This window comes from Falco rusticolus, chromosome 5 (genome assembly GCF_015220075.1).
Source record: "Falco rusticolus isolate bFalRus1 chromosome 5, bFalRus1.pri, whole genome shotgun sequence".
NCBI lineage: Eukaryota > Metazoa > Chordata > Aves > Falconiformes > Falconidae > Falco > Falco rusticolus.
In genome coordinates this window covers 81,385,583-81,406,501 of record NC_051191.1, presented here as the reverse complement: position 1 = coordinate 81,406,501, position 20,919 = coordinate 81,385,583, and the positions used below count along the sequence as shown (strand labels likewise).

At 45.4% G+C, this 20,919-nt stretch overlaps 1 protein-coding gene across 8 annotated transcripts in view; it reads right to left on the bottom strand.

The window, feature by feature from the left end:
• The window catches only part of ARHGEF5 (Rho guanine nucleotide exchange factor 5), a 36,815-nt gene that overhangs the window by 8,334 nt on the left and 7,562 nt on the right, over positions 1–20,919 (bottom strand). For 4 of the 8 annotated variants that reach the window (XM_037387573.1, XM_037387567.1, XM_037387568.1 and 1 more), the window contains 6 exons: positions 5,228–8,807; positions 3,378–3,459; positions 2,939–3,003; positions 2,359–2,621; positions 1,294–1,454; positions 224–376 (listed from right to left, as the gene is read on the bottom strand). In XM_037387573.1, the coding sequence (XP_037243470.1) occupies positions 224–376; positions 1,294–1,454; positions 2,359–2,621; positions 2,939–3,003; positions 3,378–3,459; positions 5,228–8,792 (4,289 nt within the window). In that variant the 5' untranslated portion in view covers positions 8,793–8,807. Of the gene's footprint in view, positions 1–223; positions 377–1,293; positions 1,455–2,358; positions 2,622–2,938; positions 3,004–3,377; positions 3,460–5,227; positions 8,808–12,298; positions 19,342–20,919 lie in introns of those variants that run through there. The other 4 variants (XM_037387570.1, XM_037387572.1, XM_037387571.1 and 1 more) reach the window with 4 other exon arrangements.

Genomic DNA, 20,919 nt, shown 5'->3' with positions numbered 1-20,919 from the left:
TTCTCTCCCTTTCCAATGCTATGGGAGAGAAGCCTGCAGCAGCTCTGTCCTGCTGTTCCAGATGCCATTGATCTGAAGAAGGTTCCTGCCTGTTCTGGGATGTCATGAGAGCACTGGACAACAGCCTGTACCTGCAGCATTCCCCATTACTTGAAAGAGCGAATATTTGAGGTGCAGCAAGGAAGTGAGAGAGGAGAACGGTGCAACAAATGAGAAAACTTACAGTAACCGCTGGAAGGTTTGCTCCTGATATGTCTGGTTTGTTACATATGGTAGATACACCCTGCGGAATTCAGGGGCGTGTTTCAGAGCCACGTCACACACATGGAAGGTGAACATGTCCTCCTCAAATTTCTCCTCCAAGTCAAAAAGGAAACTGCAGCACATAGTTGCAATGCCATAAAAGGAGAGGGAAAGATCAGTGTCATTTAGAAAAGCAGGAATGGCCTCAGTCCTCTAAAATCCCAACAGCCAACATGTAAGCACAAGACAGCTCTTTACTTCTAGAGAGAGTATAATGCCTGCGCAATGACAATTTAGGGCTAGATATCAGCAAGGAAGAAGCAGAGGCAAAAGACCTCTGTTCTTGAGAGGTTGCACCTCTACAGCACTAAAGGAAACAACTGAAAATTAATCAGAAAATTAATCACCAGAATAGTCCCACTAGTAGAAATGGAAAAGGTAGCAGCAAACCTTACTAGCTTAGTGATATATGTAGCTAAGCCTTGGGAGAAAAGCAGAACAGAATCCTCTAACATACAGGATTCCTTGCATGTGGGATCATGTCTACATTTTATGACTTATGCTCAATTGATTCACATTAGGTTCTGTCAAGTGATGCCTGTAACTTACTTCCACACCAGCACCTTTTTTTTTTTTTTTTGGGTCACGATTCATGCAGCTGCTTCTTTTGTCTTGGATTTGGCAGGAGCTACATTTGGTTTGGGCTGAGGTCTAGTTAGTCAAGTTTAGTTGTAGTTGAAGCCAACAGTGCATGGCTACAGTAGCATTTTGAACATTTTCATCTCCTGCAATAAGCTCTGTACACAACTGCACCATAATATCTGGGACTTAGCACCAAGATTTACATTGCCCTGTCACCTAAAAAGGCAGATGTTCTTTCAGGGCAGTGTTGGTAAGCAGTCACAAAGTGCTACGCGTGTGTATCACGTAGTCATATCAAGGTCAGTGAACACGCAGAACAGGAGCGAGAGAGGTTATTGACAGAAGTGATGGTCTGTGTCTGTGCTTCGTGAAGGGTGTTAGTCCTGGAAGCAAAGAGCCACATCTCACCTAGCGCTGACGTCGCGTACATCATGAAGGCGGGAGAAAAGCCACTGACGCTCTTGATTGGTGAGCATTGCCTGGAGCTCTGCTGATCGCTGGAAGTGATCCACCGCCACATTTAAACTGCGCAGGTAGGAAGCCTCAGACATTATCAACTCAAACTTGGCCTTGAGAGATGAAATAAGGGAGCACAGCATCAGTAAACTATGCAAGTCTGTGAGTAATCTTACAGAGGGAATACAGGGGCAAAGCAAGAAAACCTCCCAGCACATGATGGAAGTAGTGCATCATTACAGAAAAGAGGCTTTAGGAATGAGGGGGGAACTAAAGAAAGAGTATAAAATGACAAGAAGACAGAAGTGTGGTATGACTTGCAAGAAAAACAGTTACCTACTCTAATTTTATTTTTATTCCCCCCCAACTCCATTCTCACTAGGTTCCCCGTTTTACACGCTCCCATAAATTTTCCAGCATCCACATCACCCACATTCTTCTCCTTCATCATGTTTCTCATGGTGTTGTTTTCGCTTCTTTCTCTGGGTCCTCCTATTTTCCTTACCTTACTCAGTTCCTCTCATTTTCCTTACCCAGTTTCCCTATGTTCCATTTTGCTGAAGCTATACATCTTCCTGTTTACTCTCAGCCCCGCAGCTCACACAGGTTGATTTGGTAAACTCACGTTCTGCCACAGGAACTACAATTCACTGTGCTTTTATTAGCATCTCTCAAACTTTTATGTGGGAGAATGCTGGAAGTCTTCTACTTTAATATTCTCTTTTGCATTGAACATGCTCAAAATTAATTTTCTACCTCGTTTCAATTTCCCTGTGTCTGTTTTCATGAAGTTACTGATATGGTCCAGAGTCTACCCTTTGGCGCTCCTTTTCTCTACAGCTCTGAACTTCACAAGCACTAATACCACATCCCTATACTGCTTACATGGTTAGAGCTGACCTCCGCATCCAGCCTGCATTCCCTCATCAGAATTTTTGCTCTCCACTTTAACCACCCTTCTGGGGACTCTTTCTTGACTACAGACCACCCATCTACCTCGTTACATTGGTCCATTACCTCTTGCAGCTTCTGCTCATCACGGGACATATTGAGTAGTATTCTGCTGCCCCGTATCATGGGGATGTCCTGCCAGAGGGACGCATTAGATGAGACTGACAGACGCTGCAAATATGAGTCCTGGGGAGAAAGCACTTTCCTCCGTAGCCTTGGAGAGCTCGGGAAACTCGACTCTATATCCTCTGCAAAAGAATCCACTCTCTTCTGGCTTTGAATGGCCTTGTTCAGAACCACGTCACTGTATTCCTGATACAGCAGTCTTGCTGTGAAGAGAGGCATATACATTAATACTTTCTATAGCAGCTGCTTGCCCTCTGCTTCAATCTGGAGAAAACTCTTGTTATTGTCTCAGATTAGGATAACCGAAGTACATTAGACCACATGCACCCACTATAAACAAAGCTCACCAGCTGCCCGAGTGTACTGCAGGACTCTGGTTTCACTGCCTCCACTGAACACCACTCTCTTAACACTCCCTCCTTGCTACCATGTGGCAGGAGCTCACTTTGTGCTCACTGCAAGGGTGAGGGATGATGGAGGAGAGGGGTCTGCTACAGCACCTGAGGCAGAAGGCACTTACAGGAGTTGATCAGTTTGGAGTGCCGGCGTTTGAAGTTCTCCATTGCATCTGCAGGTTTCTTTTCTCTGTCAGGGAATAAGGATTTGGAAACAAAAGAGTGAACAGAAAACACAGTACTGGAAATGGCTTATCAAAATCTTAGTAACAGATCTGTCACACCAAGGACCTCTCTTTCCAACAAGCTCAAGCTCCACATGCTTTACTTCACAAAGAATAAAGTTTGGCTTAATGGAAACACTCTCCTAAAGGGACAGAAATACTTCTGTTGCAACGAGGTCCTTTCCCAGAGGGCACAGACTGAAACACAGGCCTAAGTAATTTTATTATTGCTTCCTGCTCCTTATCACCATCTGTGGTCCCTTGGGAACAATGGAGAGCATGAGGTGTCTGTGCTACACAGGGATGGGGGCAAATTCTAAGGGGCTTTTGAGAGACTTACCGCAATATAACTGTTTCTGAACTGACTGGTGGCTCCCTGTGTGTCTTGTGAGCTTCTTCCTCTGAAGGAACAGAAGGAACTTCTGCATGTAAGACAGAAAATAAACACATAAGTCCGTTTTTAGAGTCAAGCTGCAATCCAAATGATACACAGATACCATTTACCTGTACCCCACCTGAATGGAGTACAGGTACCATCCTGACCTTTATTTACAAGTCAGAAACATTCTGGTTTTAACAATCCTTGACATTACTTACACTTCACATCTGTTACTTAGCCACATTTGCTTTTCATACAAAGAAAAAAGGGTGAGACTTTCAGCAATCACAGTAACTCTTAAGAGCTTCCCTCTCCAGTTGCCCAAAAGACGACACTGCCTGTGGGCTCTGTTTGGTGCTGCCTTTCCCCTTTCAGCAGCTTGGGTCAGGCGTAAGAGGATCAACAGACCCCAAGTCACCAGTCATGTCTGAAAGTCTTATACTTTCTTTTGCGGATGTTGTGCCCCCAAAAACTCTCAGTGACTTCTGGGGCAGGAATGCTGGACATCTAACAGAGTCAGTCCTGTGAAGAGTCTTAGGAGGGATGCGGCCCGAGAATGAAATGTGAGAATTGTATTACAGCATTATGTACTATGTGAGCATTAAGAAAGTGCTGCTTGAGTCATCTCCTGTTTATGTAAAATGGGGAAGTTGTGGACTTTTGTTTTCTGAGGGATTTATTTAAATAAGGTGTAAAGAAATTCTGTATAAAATTCATTGGAATCTGGAGGAGGAAGAAAGCCCAAAGACTGAGCTGCAAGTATGGGTCAGGGGAAAGACAGTACTGTTGCCTTGAACGTTTTATAATTTGGAACCAAGAATTTACAGATCACACACTTGAACAAATCCTGATTCAAGTGCTGCCAAACCTTTTATGCCCCTCCACACTCCAATCCTTCTCCTCTATGCCAAAAATCCAGCATGTTGCGGAGCTTGGAAAATAAACTAAGAGCTGAGAAGAAACAAGTATACTTAAAGCCCATGTATGACATAATAAAGAACAGACATGCATCTTGACAGTAAGTACTGTCTAAATGAGCTGCATTACAGAAGATGCATGTTTTCCATCTGTGACATCAGTGATTTATTTGGCTTTTATGAAAGCTAGGACCTTGGATTTGACAAATTTGCCTTCTTATCTGTTCTCAGGAATCCTACATTCTCAGGAAGATCATCTCTTTCAGAAGGTCAAACTGGGATCTAAAGGTGTCAGCTGCAAAAGAAAGGCAGGTTGCAAATACAGAAGGAACTAAAACATGCGGGAACAGATCCGGATGACCGAGGATGTGTGCACGTGTTTTCCTTACCGCTTGGGAATGGGCTGCTACCAGTGCAGCAAAACGCAGCAGCCATGTGATGGCAGCAGGAGGTGACGAGCAGAAGCTCTGAACTCGGCCCCACCAAGAAACTCATTCCTGCAAATGAGTGCAAAATAGCCCCTCTTACCGAGTAAGGGTGACAGGCTGCCAAACGCGGAGAAGGGAGAAGAAAAGAAACTGGATGTGAAGTTGAGGGGTGAGGGGTCCTCTCTGTTGCAGGTGTTAGTGTGAAACGAGGGGACTGAGCCCCAGCACGCTGCCCTACTCAGAACCACCAGGATGTACTGGTTACAGGGCCGCAGGGAAGAGCTAGGGGAGAGCGGGGAGCTTGGGGCAGGACAGCAAGGGGCTGCAGGGCTGCAGCGAGGAGTACTACCAGAAAGGCACGAGAGCAATGCTGAGCTCTCAGCTCTCAGACCTCTCTATCACGTTGCCTATCTAATTTAATCCAGTGTTTCTGGTATCTACAGTAAATTTGATGGGGGGGACTCACCCTGCAAGATGTCTGGTGGTACTGACATCCTCTTCAGGCCCTGACGGTGCCAGTCCTTGCTTTTTACTCGGCGTTTAATTGGGTTTTCTTGATTGGCTGCTGGCTCCTGTGCAACTACCCTGATCGATTTTTTGTCTGGCCAACTTGATGATTTCTCCAAGGGTGAGTGTCTGGGCATTTCCTCCTTTGGCTGAGCTACCAAGTGGTGTTCCCCACCTTCTCCTTCCAGCCTTTGCTTGATCCTCCTCTCACTTTCTGTTTTCTCTGTGAATGCCAATGGAGCTTGGACATTCTTTGAGTCCACACCAAAGACACCTGCCTCTTGCTCCCATCGCAGCTCCCCTGAGATGTCCTCCTCTTGGCAGGCTGTCCTGGTGGTTGGTGGTGATGGAGGGCTGAGCTGGAGGAAATGGATTGGATTGGTGAATGCTAGCATTGGAGGTGGCTGTGCAGAGTCCCGGCTCTTGGAGTTTGTGGATGTTATCAGGCCTTCCAGCGAGGGCCAAGAAGGGTGGTCAGGTGAAGATTTTCCATACTGTATATCCATGTGGTGGTCTGCTGTTTCAGGGCTGGCATCAGAGGAGCCGGCCAATGCTTCATTTCCAACAGCAGAAAAGCTTTTGGCCAACAAACTGACCCCTGAGTCATCAGATGTCTCTGTATGGGTACCTGAGTCACTGAGATCCCACTCTCTAGTTACTGGAACAAGGTCATCTTTCTCTGCTACATCTTCTCTGTGAGAAGCAGAGGCCACAGTATTAGAATCAGACAGAGAGGCAGCAGCGTGCAGAGGATGGCTTATAGTAGGGTGAGTGGCTAGTAACTTACTATCATACATACCACAGTTGAGATGTGGCCTGGAGTAGGGTAAAGGAGCCAGCGGCTGGTAACTTTCAGGGGCTGGAGGTTGGGCAAGGTGATTTGCATTAAGTGCAGGGGCCTGAGTTTGCCTGGGGCTTCGGGCAAGGGAAGGAAGGCGAGGAAGCTGTTTGGCATCAGGCTCAGACACCAGAGGTAGGCTTGAATGGGATGCAGGGGACAGAGGTTGTTCTTGCTGGCTCACGGCAAAGACCATATCTTCTTCAGAGGGCCAGGTTAGGGTGCTCAGGACACTGGAGATTCTGGATCCAGGCTCTTTTTGGTTTAAACCGCAGTCAGACTGATCAAATAAAGGCATTTCTTGTGCTTCACGATCCACAGGTACTCCCATTTCTTTTGGTTGGATAATGGCACTTTCTTCTGGGGGTTTTTGCTGAGTTGTCTCTGGGTGGTTCAGGGGAGTGGAAGTCCTGCCTGGTGTTTGGGGTGGTTCCAGAGGCCCTGCAATGACAGCCACAGTCCTCCTGCCCTCAGGAAGGCTCCTCTCTAGAGGAAGACAGCTTGGGTATATTACAGAGAAAGAAGACTGGCCACTAAGGTCTTCATGAAAGCCTTCCTCAGAAATAAGGAGTTCATGGGAAATGTTGGCCTCCCCTGGATCAGTACGTACACTAGCAGTTTCCCCTGATGTTGGGTCCCGCACTTGTACAGAAGCAGCTTGGCTGGCTGGCTTCTCTACAGAGTCTAGCAGTTTGTTCAGGCTGGTGCCAGGACAGTCCTCAGGGGTCAAGGAGGCCATTCTGCTAGCACCCTCTTGCTGTGGGCCAGATGTTGAAGCCACAGAGGCGAGCTCTGGAGGTAAAGCTGGAATGAAGACCTGAAGCTCAGCTTTTCCCAAATTTTCTGTAATGGGATGAGGATCTATGGGATCAGGTGGCTCCAAGTTCTTGGTACCTGAGGAAGGATGTAGAACAGAAGCCTCTGGGTTCTCTGCACTAGAAAGCGCTGCCACTCCTCCACGAAGAGGTGCACCTCTTTTATCAAGCCTCTGGACAGCCTTTCCATGCCCATCACTGTGCTCATTCTCCCTGCCCAGTCTTGTCCTGTCATCCCAGTCCACTTCTCCAATATCCTGACCACCAATGGAAAAGCGGCCAGAGTCTTCTAGGTCTTCTGCCTGGTCAGAGATATGGCATGTGTGTGGAGGCACCACTGGAGTTTCACCCACTGCATTCAGGTTATTTGAGGACAGAGAGCTAACAGCGAGTGGCTGACGTCCAGAACCTGCTTCTGTGGCATAAGCTTTCAGCAGTACATCCTCACCGGGATGCTGATCCACAGAGACAGACTCCCTAGGAGAAAATGCTGATCCTGTTTGCTCAGCCAAAAAAACGTTTTCCAAACCACACAAGTCCACATTATGCCTGAGAACAGAAGATAACTCTGACCTGGAAGCTGATGCCTCCAGATTGAGGTCTTCCATCTGCAATTGTTGTTTCTTCTCATTTAGTTCCTTGCTTTTCCGATCTTTGGGCTCCAAAGATTTCCCTTCTTCCAGCAGATTCTGCAGTTTGCACTCTTTCTTCTCTTCTTCCTGCTGAAGTTCAGACACTGCCTCCTGTGCTGGTTTCTTATGCTGTGAAGTACTCATTTCCTCATTTTTTTTAGCAGTATCCTTTACCTGGAAGGCACTCTCTGCTTGAGAGGCAGGTCTGCTCTCTGTTTTTCTGTGGTCATCTTCAAGATGAAGGCATTTAGAAGCGGATGAGTTTTCTTTAGGAACCGTTGCTGTTCCCTGCTCTTTGACCATACTGCTATTCCTTGTTTCACCAGCTGAGATGTTGCATTCTGCTTGTAGTGAACTTATCTGGCTGTCATCTGCTAAGGTGGAAGACAACTGATGGGAAAAGGAAGACTCTATATTCTCTTCCAGACCCTCAAGTGCTCTTACGCTTTCCTTAGCGTCTTCAGAAATGTGAGGTTTAGCCATGTCATCTATTGCTTCCTCTGAGGTAGGCTGCTCATGAGTTGGTGCTGCCACGTTTTTGCTGCTTTGCTTCTGCTCTGCACCAGCATCAACCTCCTGCAAAGAATCCATGGAGAGGCTATCCAGAAATGGTTCAGCCTTATAATGCCCCTCTGAAACAGTTTTACACACCAAGAAGCACTTAGGTGTCTCTCTCTGAGAGGAAATGGCATCTGCCAAAGGGTATTTTGGATGTTGAGCCTGAGAGTTTGAGCCACAAAGTGCCAATTCTGCCTGGCTCTGAGGAAACTCAGTGCTGAGGTCCACAGCCTGCAGGATGGCACTGCCAGGGTCTGGCCCATCCTGGACTGTGCTGAGAGAAGAGTCCTGGTTGCTTTCCAGGTCAACCAGCTCTACTTGCTTAAGTTTCAGAGAACAATCCAGTCCACCCTCACTTAAAAGCATTTCTCTTTCCAATTCCGAGAGTCCCTTTTGAGGCTCTGCATCACCTTGCTCTTGTTCCAATCCTGCTGGCACTTTTTGCAGAGGGTTAGAGGGTCTGCCCAGCATCTCTGCTGCTTTCCCTGGAGCAGAAAGGCAGTCCTCAGGAGTGCTGAGCTCTGCTCCCTTTGCAGATTCAGACAGGCTGTTGCTCATTTTGGCTGATGCGTGAGGGGCATGATGCTCTCTTTCAACTGCTGTAGAATCCCAAACCTCCCCAGTGACGCCGCTGGCTTCTCGGGGAGTGGTCCCTCCCTCACTGGTTTCTTCAGACTCCATCAGTGACACATCCTGCTAAAGAAAAATGCATTTTGCTATTACTACTACAGAATGATACAGTGGAGCTAATCAGCTTAAAAGACTTTTCAAAACAGGTACTAATGCAGCTGAGGAAAAAAAAAAACCACAATACAAAAAAACATACTCAGTGGGTGGTAAGAGTTGGGAAACAACTGAAAGTAAACAAAACGCCCAGTGTAAGCTTGCAGTATGAGAGTAACACCAAAATAAATCGACTAGTGTCTTTTTAGCTTTACACGCAAATCCAGAAAGTGACTTTGGTCAAAGAACAGAGAAGATAATCTCTCCTAACAGCCACAATGCAACTTATGGAAAGTGCTGGCCATGGCTAGCTACCTCAAACCCAAAAGGGGATACCAGAAGGCATTCAGATGAGAAAATCATCAAAATCTCCATTTATTTTTGCAGGGCATGGTAGACAAATACTCATGGCCTCTTCTAGCTGCTAGCTGAATTTTAAAGATCTCTTTGATTTCAACAGGCCCTTGCCTGTACTTCAGAGCTGAAGGCTGTCTTTACAAATCTCCGTACACATGTGCAACACAGGGCCTTATTGCAACTGATCACAGGAATTGATTAACAAGACAGCAATGTAAGAACCTGATTAACAGATAACTAGGACATGACACAAGACACAAGGTATTTGAAGGCTGTAAACCACATGGGTTGAGAGGAGCACCTCTGGTGCCTGTGGAAGTGTCTACAGACTACAAAGAGAAATTGTATCATCATTTAGTCTACTCGGGCGGGGGGGGGGGGGGGGCAGTAGGAAGTAATCTCAGGCTTGTTGGATGGTTTCCTAAAGGATATAATGGAATTTCCCATCCATTATTGCATTTGCAGCTCAGACATGACAAAGCACTAGGGAATGTACATTTGGGAAATGTCTGCAAAACGGATGGTAGAATCTGATTCACTACTTTTATCTTTCTGGCTTCTACCTATCCCATGACCCACAATCCCTACCTTAAAAGACATGAGAAAGACACAAATCTTAGTGGCTCTCCTCTCTTTTCTTCTGCCTCTGGGACACTTTCTTCAGTGTTCCAGCCTGCCCTCCCTATTCCCTATCCCCTGCTTATCAGAAATGGTTTATAAATTACTGCTTCACATACACTGGGTACCCTCGCAGTCATACCACAGCTTGTAATTTAGCCCCAAAGGATCTCCTGCAATGTGTAGCCACAGCCAGACTTCCCCCTGAATAAAGCTTCAGTGTTGTCCTCCTTTATCCGACCTTACAGATGTCTGCGTTTCCAGACATGAATGCATCATCCTGCATCTTTTGGTCTGAGAAACCATTCCACATATCCTCAGGTAAAAGCCGGCTAGCTGTTTAGTGGCAAAAAAAGCCCCAAGGCCTGGCTCTGAACCATTCAGAAAACTCATGCAAAAATATTTCCCTTTTCTTGCTCAAAACTAACAACCAAATCTATACACTATTTCTTCCTCTGGCATTCCAAATTTCCCTACTATTTTAAGAACGGCATTTTTTCCAGGGTTTCAACTGCTGTTGAGGGGGGTGCATGTGTGTGACAATTTCAACTTGGGAGACTCACAAACAGAGAAAGGGAAGTGTCTTCAAGGAAAGAGAAATCTTTGAGATCAATGGCAACTTCCTTGTGCTGAAGTGACTCTGTAGTCACAAGTAACACTTCCTGATCCCACACAGAAAGTAAAAGCAATAAAGGTATGATTACATCTGGACTAATTGTCCCAGTTAACTCCATGGCCAAGGCATGCCTGACCCGAAAGCTGGTTTAGCTTATATTTTTCTTCATGTCACATGAAACAGAACACCTGCTCTGAAAGCAATAACCCCATGCTCTGGAGTTAGAGCTGAAGCATTGCATACACTTCAATTGTGGGGACTGTCATCATCTTTAGCTTTTTTAAAAAGCAGGGAAAAAATGAGTTAACTCATCAATTAACTTTGCTCCCAAGTATTTTTTCTCATGTAATTTTTTTATTTTTGTTTATATTGGAAAGAATCTTTCTTACAACATTGGGCCAAAACTGGGATTATTTAGCAATCTGGACACCCCAAACACCCCCCTAAGCAGAAAGTAAGTAGTTGTAAACAGGTAATTACAATAAACACCATGTTTCAAAGAGATATGTCTATTCCAAAAGTTCCCATGGGACTTTCTGCCACATTTTACTGCTATCAGCTAATAGTAAACTACTTCGGTGCTGCTAAACCATGTTTTGAAACTGTTGCACATGGGAACTGTTGCACAGGACTGTCAGGAAGAAGCTCCAGCCCAGGAAAAAAAAACAACCAACAAAACCAACCAACCAACCAAAAAAAAAAAACCCAAGAGCTTGGCAGAGCACAAGAAAAGAGCCGGGTCATACACTTGTAAGCAGCCACTTTGCCCAGGGCAGGATCAACTTCACTTAGCTGTCCCCAGTAGGTACATCTACCCCTTCTTTAACAAAGGTTCCATGATCACATCAGGTCACTCTTGTGCTACACTGCTCTTAACAATTCCAGCTACCTAAGTGAGTCTCTTCTGCTAATGACTAGAAAAGTGTTACTTCTCACACCTAATACAGTTTTCAAACGTGCTCCCCAGGAGCAGAGACAAATGTTTAGGGGGACAGGCGGTCTAGGACACAAGCTAATGGCTAAGGAACATTTACTACTACTAAGGACAGGATGGCCCATGAAGAAAGGTCTGAATAGCAAGATCCTCAAACTCAAGCCCACACTTTGTGAGAGGAAGAAGAATTGTTGCTCACTGTGCTGTTACAGATGTATACAGCACCGATTTTCCTCTTATTAAGCTCAAGGACCGAGTTTCCACTTCCCTGGCTCTGTTGCAAGGGATTTGGACAGGTGAAAGGACAAGTTTAAAGCTGCATTTGGAGCAGTTCCATGATGATACTGGGAGACAGCGTAGAGGGAGGTGCACAGGAGATCAGTGCTGGAAGCTGCCAAGTGAGATTTGTCTCCTCATATTACTGCCAGGTGTTTTGCACACCTCAGGGAAAGCAAGAGAGAAGCTTTGGGAAGTGAGGCAGGAGAAGGGACAAACTTTCTGCAGACAGTGGGGGAGGACTTAACTAGTCTGGGAAACAGTTAAGTTCCTGCTTGAAGACTGCTGCACTGTAATGAAAGAGGTAGATACCTCTGCAATAAGGATTTCATGGAGATGGGAGAGGAAATAAAACAAACCTGGCTACACCTGTAGCCTCCACATACAGAGAAGCTACGTACAAAGCCCAGCAGTTACCAGAAGAGACTGCCTACGAGCATGGCCATGTTATGCTTCCACCTCAGGTCAGCTTGGTCCTCTTCCAGAGGAATGCCCAGGAGACCCCCAGGAGCTGTGCTAGCCCAAGCAAACTTTCAATTAGCATTTGCAGTAAGGCAAATAACATGACAGGCAGGCACACAGAAGCCTATCTGGCAACTGCCAGCTTCCAGCAGGCTACACAAACTCTCCCAGAAGCCTCACCTAACCACTGCTGGGACTTACTGATCTTTCACGTCTCTCTGGATCAGATGCTGAACTTGCCATCACTTCTTCATATGCTCTTCTCCCAAGAGGGCCTGGAAATCCGGGACTGCAGTTCACATGCACCTGACTTGTAGGTGACTCTGGGTACACAAACTCACTGCAAGCTGGAACTGTGAGAGGGTGCAGCTGGCCCCATGCCAGCACAACAAAAAAAAGGGGCAGTGCTTGGTCATATGGTAGTACAGAGCACAAAATTTGAGAGGGGAAGGGTGCAGTAGGCAGCCAGATACGCAAAACAGGACAGCAGTGAAAGCACCAGTGGACAAAGCAATTCCTGCAATGATGTACTGCATCCACCCATAGCTTTCCCAGATTACAAAAGGCAAAGTGAATGTCATACTTCCTTCCAGTGTGGTTTAATTCACCTGGATGGAGATGACAAACACTTCTGGTTTTAAATAGCAAGTACCTCACCTCCCCCACCCACCCCCCTCCAACAAACAAGAAAGGAGGAATAACAAGTGCTATCAAGCACAGACAAGCCCTTCAGCTAGCCAGGAAACAAGGCAGCACGGAGCGATGCGGAGCCCCGCGATCCTCCTGCTCCCAAACCGGGGCCAGCCCCAGCTTTCAGCGCAGGATTATTTAGCAATTTGGTAATATTATATATTACCAAATTATATATATACACACACACCCCCTAAATAATATATATTATATATTTGGTAATATAAATAATTCCTACTGAACATTTGCCAACCCCCAGGCCGCCCGTGCTCCCTGCCCGCTCCCCCCATGAACAGGCTGGCGGGGGGGGGAGGGGAGGAGGGGGCTGCCCTGTCCGGCCCCCCCCTCCCCCCCACCGCAGCCGGTGCACCGGGGGCTCTCCCGGCTCGCCTCCTTGTCACCCAGGCAGCAGCCAGAGCTTCTGGCCGTGAGAGGAGAAAGCCGTTCACAGCCACCCCCGAGTGGCGCAGGCAAGGACACGGGTTTCCTTATGACAACAAAGGCTCTCCCAAGCAATCCATCGCCTGGGCACACATTCGTGCCGGCACGGCCGCAGCCCGGTGTTGAAATGCCAAAGCTAGCTTTAAGTGCTGGCAGGAAAGAGCTCTGCGTAGGCTGTAACACCCACCTGAGGAGCAACAAGGCTGCCCTGAGCCCCCTCCTGCTATTTCAGCTGGGCTTTATGACCTCCATCATCCAGTTCAGATACACGTTAGAAGCAGCCGGGTCAGCGGGGGCTGGCTCAGAGCCTGCCTTTCTCCATACAAAATCCAGGGCTCACCGTGCCAGAGAAGAGTCACCAGAACTACCATCTCTCCCCGGTACAGTGGGACACTCTGGAAAGGGGTCGATGCAACTGCTCCAACACACAGCCTGCCCTATGACAAGTCTCACTTTGCATTTTTGGTCGAGCTACTCATGCCATGCTTAAGCCTGCTTTCTCAGCTGGATACCCCCTCCACGTGAGAGATGCCTTCTCCATGTATTCCTCTGCAAAGAAACTGTTACCAATACACATGCACCACGGCTGCTCTATCACCATACAGCCCATTGAGAGCGTTGAAGGAGTGGGGTCAAAAATCTTGAGCTCGGGAAGAGATTACACAGGGCACTAGAGATAAGAATTAAGGAGGGAAGTAATGTTACATGGCAACATTACTACCTTCCGTTTGAGGGTACGGAGAACAGACAGAGCCTGCTGAAGGAAAGAACATATCGAACAAGTAAAGCAATCTAAAAAAACTATGTGCCATAATAACAGAGTCTGCTGCTGTGCTAAATGGTCTACATGCTGTTAGTATCCCGGGAAGCAGCAGCTGCCTCAAGTGTTTTAGGCAGAGGAGAAAGAACAAAGCTGACAATAGTACCTGATCTCCTGGAAAACGCATCTGAGCTGCTACTGAAGCTTGGGAAAAGTGAATGAGACTTCCCAGTCACACCGATGCAGACAATTTGACTGAGATTTAACACTCCCAGTAGCATCTCACTAGCTTTCAGTCACGGTAGGCACACTCAAGATATATTGAGTCTATTAATTATCTAGTGATTCACTAATTGAGAAAAAAAATATACCTTTCCTACATTCGTTTCCATTTAAGTAGATTGTAATACTTAATGCTAACAAAAAAAAAAAAAAGCACCAAAGAAACATGATTTTGGGTAGAACAAATTTTCACCTTGGAAACTGCTACTGAACATTTGCCAAACAGCAAGCAAAGATGTGGCTTGGATTGCACTTCCCAGAGGTGCAATAAAAATGATTCAGTCTTAAGATAAAAAGGGGTCACCTGTATATCAAAACACCCGGTTCACTAAAGCAGAGCTTAAGTTTTATGTTCATAAAAGCAATGGATAAGCCTTGATATCTGCATCCTTCTAGTACGGAACAAAGAAGAATGGTGTATGGCTCTCCGTGCTGTAGCTTAGTAGAGAGACTATTGACACTACCGGGCAGAAGAACCCCCGCAGTGAAAGCAAGGCACAGATTCACTGCACGTTGCTCTGCGCAGGTCCCTCTGCGAACTGTGGGGATGGAGAGATGACTGACAGAAACATCTGGGGCACAAAAGGAGGTAAGGACTTCAGAGATGTACACTGATTTTTTTTATGCAGTGTTGGCAGCTAGCAGCATAGACATTCCTAGATAGCAGGTTTGCTATAAACTACAGGAGTTCCCAGTTTCTCTTTGAACACAGTGAACGGGGACCCAGATAGGGGAGATTCTCCAGTTAGCAGCAGGTATTTTGTAGTCTCTTACTATGCTACAGAAGCATGAGCCAGAATCCCACGCTGCTGTTTTTGAGTCTCAGATTAAAGAATGCTAATGTTCGCACCAAACCATTTTGACAGATGCAAATGCTTAAAACATCAAAGGGCTTGGAAACACACTTGAAAGCTTGGCCTTGCCCAGACAGCACAGTGGAACCATTGCTGAGCACACTTGTCACATCACCCATACCAGTCCTGAGCACAGTTCAGCTACAGACAGATAAGGATGAACAATACTCAGCAAACTGAACTGGAACAAACTGTCCTCCCCTGCAGAAGGGGCCTCCAAAGTTATCCTGTCTGATGTTCTTGGCAAACACATATTATAACCTCTTTCACAGCTGGATCAAGTTCTACGTTGAAAACTGTACAATTTCTTGCTGCCATTACTGATAGCTGTCAGAGCCCTATAGAAGATACAAAGCTGGAACATTTTAGCAATATATGGGACCACTGATAAGCTATAAAGCAAAATACACCCAGCCAGCCATAGATATACTGGCAAAGTGCTAATTTTGTATCAATAGGTAAAGCATAACCTCTGCAACCAAAGCAATTCCTAAAATACTAACAAAGTTGCGTTTGTGTACCATACCATGCTAACGACTTCTACTAGCACAACTTCATCTGTCATAACAGCTATACATACAGCAAAAACTTGTACTGTGTATCTGGCTTCAATATTGTTAGTACCATCAGCTGGAAATAGCAATCAAAAAATTGTTGGAATCAACATATCATGAGATAACAACAATAAAAATTTTGAACACACTTGTCCTCATTTTGAGCTTTTAGAATGCATGTTTTCAGCCTTGGCTCCCCATAGAGGTTCTAATTACCTTATGACTCCAGTAATAAGATTTTTTTACAAAACGTGAAAAAAAAATGTTATGAGACTTGTATCATAACCAAAAATACTTGGCAATACTGGCAGCTTTATACTGAAAACTGCAGCTAAAAAAGAAACAAAAAAAGGTCCATCCAAAAGGGATACAGGGATGTGTGTGGGGAAAACAGATTTTGGTACAACTGTTTCCTAACCCAGCTTTTCGGGGAACAAGCCACTCTGTCTTGGAAATGTAATTGGTGTGCTTAGATCGAAGAAGCTAACAAGCACAATGAGACATGTTTGCTATTGGGAACAAAAAGTATTAGATACAAATAAAATGTTATAAGAAATGTAAATGTGGGAAAGCACCAGCGAGGACCCCTTCCCTCTCCCCGTGGAAAAACAGCTTCACACACCCAAAGCCACAGGAATTGTGTGGGTGCTGAATAGGAAGGTACTAATGCAAACACATGGAAAACTTGTTGTTACTCATGGTGTAACGCCTGCACGGCCAACTGGCATAAGTTTATTGTGCACATCACAATATTTTCTGTTTTTCATCTAGTCCCACTTCCTAGAATCATGTGGTTATGTGAGAATTTTGGCTTACAATTAAGAAAAATACATGTCTGGCCTTCAATGGGTGTGGAAAAGGCCTGAAAAACAAAGTATGGCTCAAAAATTAGATCTTGCTGTCTGGGTTTATCTCAATGTTTTTAAGCCAAAATGTTAAGCCTTAACTTGTGACTAACAAGAGCAAGGGCAACTCCGCCCTTCCCCCTCTACCTGGTTACTATTTTTAAGCAGTCGGGACTGATGACACTGAACTGTTCGCAGAATATTTAGACCTGATCCAGTGAGCTACACAAGCTACCAGAAACTAAAAGACCGGCAAAGAAATACGCTGTGGTATTGAGTGGGTTAACAAAGATGAATAATCAAACTCATCAGGCACAATTTAGGTATTTGAAGACATTCTGAAAAGCCATCTGTTTACGGTCCAGTCTTAAAAAAAGTGTAGAGCTCCTTCAATTCCTTCTGCTGCTGCTGACTGTACAAACCATCCGACGCCATCCAGAATCAGGTCCTAATAAATCTTAAGACTTGATGTCGCACCCTGAAATCCAGAACAGATTAAGGCAATACGCATCCAGATTGCTCCTATCTTCACCCATGTGCCAGGGCACACGTGACCATACATGAGCCAGCTCAGGGAGTTATCTAGTCAAAAAAAAAACCAAGCCAGAAGCAGAGAGATGTGAGCAGCCATAAAGGTGTGACACAGGAGGGGAAAAAAACCCTACCAATAAAGGTAAATATGACAGGTCCCTGCAGCAGCCGTACACGCAGATGTACAAGCCATAGTAGCAACTGCGAGGAGTGGACAGGAACAAGAGGCTGGGCATCGGGCCAGAGAGCGGGAAAGCAGAAACCTGGACTTAGACCTAAGGTATGGTGAAACCACACCCAGGATCTACAAGCAAGTCCCTGACGCTCGGGCGTAGGTGTCTTGCTGGGTGTGATTGCCAAGCACTTCAAACGCAGAAACAGGTGCAGCCTCGCCAGCCCACGCAGAACAGTAGCAGCAGAGCAGGGAAATTTTACATTCTCACTACTGGCCCTCTGTTAGTAACATGCTTGCTACCTTTACAGGTCAGAAGCAGGCGCTACGGGAAGCGGGACATTCTAATTGGATCTACAACCATTTCCAAAGGAGCCATTATTTTATGGTTTAATGTTTCCTTGTCTCATTATTGCCACTGACTCTACGGTTCCCGTGAACCCAAATGCAGCTTTCACTCCGCAGCAAAGAATTGGGTCTAAGAAGACACAGCATGGCAGCCAGATGAAGTCAAAGGAGTCAGCCTCCTGTAAGCAACTCTCAAAACAAGTAACAACATGAAGGAGATGCTAGGGAAAGCCCTGGAAACCTCCTCAAACCCTCTGCAAAGTCTAGCATGGAAATACTCCCAATGGTGGGGGAGGGGAAGACATTTTTGCAACCCTGTCTTTCAGAATAAGCAGTGAAAAGTTGTATAAATCGGGGTTTTGAATGGTGTAACTGATACACATCAATCTTATGAAACGCTTTTTATAACTAGCTTCACCAATTACCACTACCTTATTTCAAAGTTTATAGTAGTAATTACAGCTCACAGATGCTGTAGTTAAGATTTAGCATTAGTTCCTAATACTGTAATTAACACAGCATATTATAAAAGTTAAAAAAAAAAAAAAAAAGTAGAGCCCTACAGGTACAACCTTAAAAAAAATTAAGAAATAGAACAACCAGATCAACAATACTGATACTCTCGGTTTCAGCAATATTTTCTCTGTCAACAGGCAAAAATTATGCCCACATAATTTCACATGCAGTACAGTTCCAAGTCTCTATTAATTTAAGGCATAGATTTTTATAGCAGCTTAGAAATATCACTAGTATTTCTATGATGTACTAATTACAATATTTTTACCATTTTAATAATTAGTTTCAATACATAAGGAACAATTACAGATGTTTTAATCCTTCCTCTCATTTTCATTTTTCTGCATATGAATGAGAGGGCGGACTCTGCTTCCCACCACTACCCTTCAATATTTCCTAAAATAGTACCCCTTGATGGCTCCATGGCTCTTCAGATATTAGCTGAGCAATTAAAATCCTGAGATTGCCCTTTGGCAATTCTTGAAGACATTGACTCTGACTCTTGACTGGCCTACGGCTTCCTTTTCCTCAACCCTGTGGCATGTAAAACTACATCTCTCTTTCCCCTACCAGTTCCCACCTTATCAGATGGTTATGCAGAGGAGTAAAATAAGGTCTGTGTGCCTTGAATTCATCCCAAGCTCAGACTTCAGTGTGCTAGTGAGATAGAACATAAGATAATTGAACTCCTAACACTCATCGTGACTAATAGTCTAATAAAGACCCGATACAATTCCTTTACCTCTTTTATGACATGATCACAAAATAATGCCAGCTCCAGCTGAGGAATGCAGTCTTTGGTACACCCGCATCCCACCAACCCACACAAGCGTGCATGCTATATTCTAAATGAAGTTCTGCATACTTTAGCATGAATGAGAAACTTCCCCTGGGAAGCTATCGGCACCAGTTAAATGAAATCTAAGACTCAGCTTGCTGCCTTTCCCATTACCTGCAACACGCTTTGATCGGTGGGGCATAAATAAACACATAAACATCCCATCTCTCCCAAGTTCAATGAGATACAGCAGCGTTCCTCCACTTCAGCCTCACAGGCAGCTCTCAGTCATAACTTCTGACACTGTCCATCAAACTCACCTGAACAAGTTTGTCAGACTGGGCACATAGCAAAATGCTTTGCTGGGCATAAAATAAATAATAATTTTTAAAAAATCATTACAGCCAACAGCAAAGAATACATTCTGGTATGATCACTGTATTTTGGGAAAGCTAAGACTAAGAGAGGTGCTTGAAGGGGGAAGGGGGTGGGGGTGTCAGTGGACCATGTCCAAGAGGGAGGGAAGAGCCAGAGCTCTGCTTAGAGTTGTCTTCCCAAACACCTTCCTGTATGGAATAATGGGTCTTCATTCTTACCTCTGCCAGGCTGATGCACTGGAGGAACCCAGCTTTCAGCACAAACGTTTGCTGACTGTTACTGAACCCAGCACCCCACCTCTTCCACGTGTGCCAGCCAGCTGGCCAACGCTTTACCGAGCAGGCTGGGGCAGGGGCACAAAGTGAGCAACTTTTGCAAGTCCCTGGCGCAAGCGGGCAGAAGAACTGCAAGTAAGGCAGAGAGCTGAGGGCAAGACAAGCAAGGTCGCACCCTTGTGCAGGCGAAGCGAGAGGCTGAGGCAGTGGTCCTTGCCTAGGATGACCAGAAAAGCAGGAAGGTTTAACAACCGAAGTCCAGCTACTGTTCTATGAGCAACATCTCTGCCTTGCTTGGTGGCAGATCCTACAGCACTGACAGCTGTATCTGGCTACAACTCGCCGCCATGAGGGTGTTGAAGTGAAGAACACTGACACACGTCTTCATGTGACAAATCTACTCTGTCACCCTTCGCAGAGCTTTACACAGGAGGTATGACACAGATCACAGTAGTTTGGCTCCCAAGACGCAATTGCATTAGAGAAGGTGCAATTACAGCTATACCCACAACAGGAGATACCAGCATTACTGCTTTTGTCACACACATGGGAAACACTCCGCACTCTGAACTTTTGGCTCTTCCTGCTCTACTAGCATTTACCTTAAGAGGAGATAAAGATGCACCCATAGGACTGCTGTTTTAGGCCTTGCCTCTACTGACAGCTACAGCTTATGAGCAGTTAAACACAGTTGCTATCAGCTAGAAATTTCAAGATAGTGGGTCCACGAAGGATAACTGTTATCATCAGTAACATATACAGGCTGAAACAGAAACATGCATGTTAGGATACCAGGAGCTCTCCTTCCTTCAATTCCCCACTGCTGTCATTCATTTAAAGAAAGATTGTAACTAGATTTTTTCAAGGCAACCAAGAACTGTGCCTTCACCCCCAGACCTCATCCAGCAGGACTGCCAGTTCCGAATTCTGGCAGTTTCCAGCAGTTTCTGCCCATCTGAGGGTCATCTGAGCAACTGAGGTAATACCAACCCCTCCTACCTCACATACTCTGAGGATTAGTCAGGGAGTGGCTGCTCAGTGCACTGAATATGCAAAGCCCTGTTATAAACTCTGTATCTGATTGCAACCGTAAGCAAAGTCTTATTTAAGCAATCCCTTCACCAACAAAAATATATTGACTGCTCAGTCTGTTCTTTCATTCTGTGCCTTTTGCCTCTAAGCTCTTGAAGTTACAAACACATTACTAAGATACTTCCCTTTTGTGCTGCAGAATTGTTTAGTACAAATAATAGACACATTTTTCACACAAAGTGGTGTCTGTAATTAGTTGTTTCAGCTCATTCTAGACTAGTGTTACTCTGGTATCATACTTTTTGTACTGTAGGGATCTCACTGGCCAGTCAATGAAAGCCCCCACCCCATAACCTCAAATACATC